Genomic DNA, 5,576 nt, shown 5'->3' on the forward strand with positions numbered 1-5,576 from the left:
CTAATTATAGTTATAAAAAAATAAGAGAATAAATGAAAAACAGGTATGAAATACTATATGACAGTAAAACAAGAATAAAGTTTAAAAGGGTGATTTGTAAAATATCCATAAAGAAAAAGTAAATCTGTTTCCGGGTGTGTTTCATCTGGGTGTTGAGAGGTATCCATAGATCTCTTCATGTTGCTCTCAAAGTTCACCAGATTGAGGCTTTTAACTTCAATATTTAAAAATCTTCTATGTGAGGTCCACACACCACCTATAAAAATAGCACTTGACCCCTGCTTACACCTATATGCCGTGAGCTGATTATCGAGCCTTCATTGGAAGGTTTTTATTTATTTTAATTATTTTCTATTTTGTAGATTAACACTGAAGACATCAAAACTATAAAAGAACACATATGGAATCATCTAGTAAACAAAAAAGTGTTAAACAATCAAGAATATGATTGATATTCTTCAAAGTAGCCCCCTGTTGCCTTGGTGACAGCTCCATGAGGTCGTCACTCACATCTACACTGTATGTTCAAATGACAACAAAGCCTGCAATGTTTGCATTTACCTTGGGGTAGGTCCTGAAGGCGCCCAGGTTGACTTTCCCAGCAGAAATGGTGCGGGTGGGGTCAATCTGAGATACAGTAGAGAGGGAAACAGAGGTCAGAGGTCACAGTAACCTCCAGGGAGCGCTCCATTCACCCACCAGCACCTTGGAGTGGGCTGTCAGAGTGTGAGAACACCTCAAACACACACTTCATTACACCTCAAACACACACTTCATAACACTCGCCCGCGGCCTCGCAGCATGAAGTGTAAACAACACACAACATTTGGTTTTAAATATTCATCAGCACTGCTTGGAGAGGGAAAGTCCTCCATCAAAAATATCAAGGATTAGGGAGAAAACGCGGTTAATGAAATAAAAAATGTCTCCTATTATGCAAAATGCACTTTTTTAATGTCTTTTATACATACATAACATACATAACACTTCATAGACATGTTTTTTATATATTTTTATATATCTGAGACCTATAATATATGCCTAAAATAGTACAATAGGAGTTTTCCTCACCACGACGGCCACAAAGGGCTCCTGGAACTGCTGGTTGAGCATCTGAGTGCTGACGTCGATTCCTGAGAGCCAGCATCCGTATCCAGGGTGACTGTGGTACCAGCCAATAGCGTTCTCCAGACGGCCCACCTGACGCACAGGAAGCGCAACGGTAAATATAATCAATAACGTACAAATCACATGTTTTTATTGCATTGTGTTCACTGAATGGGTTTGTGTTCTCTTTTTCTGGAAATGTGCTACTTCAAACTAGACTTATCAATAATTGGCCATAATCTATAAAGTAATCATACGTTGAAGCCCTAATTCAATAGTGATCATATGTCAACATAATTAAATGAAAAAGCACATATTTACCGTATAAGGTAAACACACAGGAATATTTAACCCATGAAACAATTGGTGTTGCAAAATGATCCCCATTAAATATCACTGTTCTTCATTCCACTGAAAGACCTTAGCATTAAAAGACGGTTCCCAAGAAGGCCTAATAACACATTCCTTCCTTCCTCTCCTTCCTTCCTCTATGCACTGCACTGTTTACAGATAAAGCCTTTTGTATATTCTATACACCAAAGGATAATAGAGCAGTAGCTCCCAGTGTTATTGGTACAAAACTGTACAAAGCGTCTCCTTTATGGGCTTAAAACTCATATAGGTGCAGTCTAGTCCACATTGCAAACATTAAAGTAGGTTTTTCCTGAATTATGAATGAAATTGGCTCAAAAATATGGTTTCAAACACCGTAACTGAACAGAGTGAATGCAGATGTTTCCCCCTCTCTCATCATAAAATGTGTCCGACCTGTTTTGCGTTCTCCACATTGCAAACATTAAAGTAGATTTCCCCTGAATAATTGAATGAAATACAGGTCGTGTTTTAAACATCGTAACTGAACAGAGTGAATGCCTCTTCCTCCCACCTGTTTAGCGTTCTCGATGTACGCAGCCATGTACTCGTACGCCGCAGCCTGAGCGTTGACACGTGTTTCTGTTCCCTCCACCGGCAGCGCGAAGCTGTCCATAATCATCATGGTCTCTCCGTCTACCTTCCCCAGCATCAGACCCATAACCTCCAGGTTCCCCCCCGACCGCGCGTGCATCACCATCTTCAGAAGGGCCAGAGCCGACACCTTGCAGTACTTAAAGTAGTGGTGACTGTGGGGGAAACATAGGGTTTATTACACCTACAAAGGGTTACATCTGTATTCAAATGCACAGGGGAACACGAGAGATTTGGGAAGATCTAAAATAGAGGGGAAAATATCAGGTATATTACATATGTAAGTGTTTAATCTTTATTAAAATGCACAGAGAAACAGTAGAGATTTAGGAAGATCTAAAATAATGTACTTATATTTATATTTATTTAGCATATACATTTTTACTTTTGTCATTTATTTTGAGGATATTTCCTTTGTTTGGTTCCCTTTCTTGTATGAATGTGGTTCTTGCATGTCAATTAGATAATATTAATATATATATATATTTTTTTTTAAGCAAGGTTAAAAATCACCATGTTCCCAATATACTTTCCATTAAGAATGTAATATAATTTAATATTTTATTACTTGAAAAAACCCGCAAACAATTAGAAATTTGGAAAAATCATTAAAATAAATCCATATAATATTACAAACAGCAAGCAAATAATTAAATAATTGTTAAATTCTGTAATGTCGGAAATAAGATGTAGTTCAACACATTTCTGTTGTTGCATCTTTCAGATATAAAGCCTTCATCAATCTTAGCCCTCACTGTTTGTACAAATGCTCACATTTCACCTGAAAAACGACTCATATCTGTGTTTAATCAGAATGTAACTGAGTTACACAGTTAGCTCTACAGCTGTTGACAAACAAGAAATGCTAGTTCGTAGCCAAGCTAGCAAGGCTATCAAACGTGACAAAGCACACTGTAATACAGATTACAATCACCTTTAAACCTTTAAATAAACACTAAACTGTTGTTTGTACTCACTCTTTTGTCCATGGCTTTGCAGCGAGGATTTCCTGTTGTTGTTTTTTGTCATATTTGTAGATTTCGTCAATGCCCTGAACCTCGTTCATGCTGTTGGAAAGCTCCCATGTCTTCTGAGCAGTGCTGCTCCCCGCCATCATGAACTACACAAGCTATAGAAACCTTAATTATTAATTAAAAACCCCTTTTTACTGCAGGATTAACACAATAAATGTATTTCTCCAAAGATCGTAGCACCGTTACAGGTCAGTTTACCAGGCAGCCATGATAGTGAACGATACCAATACACCAATCACGTTTCGTAATGTTATTGAATATTTAAAGTTGTGTGTTTCTATGTTATATTACATTCTTAAACATTACCAATGGACTGTTTTATAATAATAATATTCAAACTGCAGGCGATTTTTAACGTAATATCACTGATATTGAAGGTAATTCACCCCTCTGCCCGAGTGAATGGTTCAGTTGATGACGATACCAATACACCATGCGCACAGTTTGTCATAAAGTTACACACATATAATGTTTGTTTATTTTATGTCACATCAATTTGTTTATCCTTAAAATATATCTGTATCAAAATAAGAATATTAGATCTGTAAGTTATATTTAACGTTTCTATCACTGATATTAAAGTTGAATTACCCCTCTACCGGATTGAATGGTTCAGTCCTCAATTAATGAACCGTTGCTGACATCTCGCGGCGCTTCGAAGAAAAACACCATGAGGCGGTTTTTAATTATTTTTGAATATTCGGGAATAATAATATATTTAACAAATCAACAAAAACTGCTGCTAATTAAGGTACAATTAACTCATTGCAACTTAATTTAACGCCTACTTTAAAGCGACGACTTTAGACACGTTTTCTTTTAATGTTTTGAGTGTGTGTGTTATGTTACCTAGCAACAGAATGATGCTTTGCACCCGGCTCACAGCAACAGATCAGACAGGTTTTAGTCTGTGAAGGAATAATCATAATATAATATTAATTATAACATTTATATTATAATGCTATACTTCTGTGTTCAATGGGCTGCTGCTGGTGTAACTACAGAGGAATTAAAGCATGGGACCTTTTTCGAGGAAACACCCAAACAAACACCTCTGAAGTGAGATTCAGGTAAATAATAAAGGTTTGTTTAATATAATATCTTTGTATTTTATGGTATTTTAATAGTATGCTATGTTCTACATCTACTTTACTACATTTCAGAGGGAATTACTACTTTACTGACCTAGTTACTGTGCAGATTAAAGAGTTTAAAAACCTATAATACAGTAAATATTAAAAACATACAGTAAATCAAACTAATATAAACAATGAAGACAGTTAGCGTAACCACAGCCAGCTACAACATTAAAATGCATCCCACATGGTACTGCTTTAATTGTATTAATTTAATGCAATATATATAAACTAAATAGTCCATATGGCTATTTATCGAGCACAATATGTACATTTAGTTTACACACTGGCCTACTTAATTCATATTTTGAATGCAGGACATCAACTTATAACAAAATGAACACATTTAATTATTTAGAATAATACTGCATTCAAGTTGGCATTCATAGTACCTTGTGTTTAATTTATATTTCTGTGTACAACAAAACAATGTGTGAGTGTGTGTGTGTGTGTGTGTGTGTGTGTGTGTGTGTGTGTGTGTGTGTGTGTGTGTGTGTGTGTGTGTGTGTCAGGGTCTGGTAATGGTCCCAGTGGAAATGCCTCCAGCATTGAGGCTATCTGCTGATCCCGACAGAGGTACGTCTGAACACATTTAAAGGTTTACAGTTTAAAAGGTTTATATCCTAGCGTTTTCTTTGTGTTTGATATTTGTGGTGCTCTTCAGGTGTGGGCTTTGGGTTTCTTCTGGGATATGACTATGAGAGGAAGAAGAAGAAACTCCAGCAGGAGCTTCAGCTGGACTACAAACAGTACGCTGCCAAGGTCTGACCTTTATCCATTTTATTCTACATGCATGGGTCATACATGATTCTCTCTCTACAGAAACACAGTCTGATTCTCTCTCTACAGAAACATAGTCTGATTCTCTGTCTACAGAAACACAGTCTGATTCTCTCTCTACAGAAACACAGTCTGATTATCTCTCTATAGAAACACAGTCTGATTATCTCTCTATAGAAACACAGTCTGATTCTCTCTCTATTGAAACACAGTCTGATTCTCTCTCTACAGAAAAACAGTCTGATTCTCTCTCTATAGAAACACAGTCTGATTCGCTCTCTATAGAAACACAGTCTGATTCTCTCTCTATAGAAACACAGTCTGATTCCCTCTCTACAGAAACACAGTCTGATTCTCTCTCTACAGAAACACAGTCTGATTCTCTCTCTATAGAAACACAGTCTGATTCTCTCTCTATAGAAACACAGTCTGATTCTCTCTCTACAGAAACACAGTCTGATTCTCTCTCTACAGAAACACAGTCTGATTCTCTCTCTATAGAAACACAGTCTTTAATATACAGGAAAGAATGATCCAAAGCTTACTTAAATGT

The 5,576-nt window shown here is 36.6% G+C and overlaps 1 protein-coding gene and 1 long non-coding RNA gene across 2 annotated transcripts; one reads left to right on the forward strand and one right to left on the reverse strand.

Moving 5' to 3' along the window:
• Positions 1–510: 510 nt before the first annotated feature.
• Positions 511–3,341, reverse strand: cops5 (COP9 signalosome subunit 5). Its single transcript, XM_010779173.1, has 4 exons — positions 3,051–3,341; positions 1,994–2,228; positions 1,072–1,200; positions 511–627 (listed from the first exon to the last, which is right to left on the reverse strand). The coding sequence occupies exons 1-4, from the start codon at positions 3,188–3,190 to the stop codon at positions 526–528; spliced, it is 606 nt and encodes a 201-aa protein (XP_010777475.1). The 5' UTR covers positions 3,191–3,341; the 3' UTR covers positions 511–525.
• Positions 3,342–4,002: 661 nt separating this feature from the next.
• LOC104952363 (uncharacterized) lies at positions 4,003–4,999 on the forward strand. The gene is made up of 3 exons (XR_799106.1): positions 4,003–4,177; positions 4,756–4,819; positions 4,908–4,999. It is a non-coding gene; the product is annotated as an uncharacterized lncRNA (long non-coding RNA).
• Positions 5,000–5,576: the final 577 nt, after the last annotated feature.

The sequence above is a fragment of the Notothenia coriiceps genome, unplaced genomic scaffold, assembly GCF_000735185.1.
Source record: "Notothenia coriiceps isolate Sejong01 unplaced genomic scaffold, NC01 NC01_scaffold00019892, whole genome shotgun sequence".
NCBI classification, from domain to species: domain Eukaryota; kingdom Metazoa; phylum Chordata; class Actinopteri; order Perciformes; family Nototheniidae; genus Notothenia; species Notothenia coriiceps.

Excerpts from the sequence above, each read along its gene's own strand:
- cops5 (XM_010779173.1), bottom strand. The coding sequence starts at position 3,190 with ATGATGGCGGGGAGCAGCACTGCTCAGAAGACATGGGAGCTTTCCAAC. Across the intron at positions 2,229-3,050 it reads GCAAAGCCATGGACAAAAGA|TCACCACTACTTTAAGTACT; the intron begins GTGAGTACAAAC and ends TTTCCCCCACAG. Across the intron at positions 628-1,071 it reads AGCCCTTTGTGGCCGTCGTG|ATTGACCCCACCCGCACCAT; the intron begins GTGAGGAAAACT and ends ACTGTATCTCAG.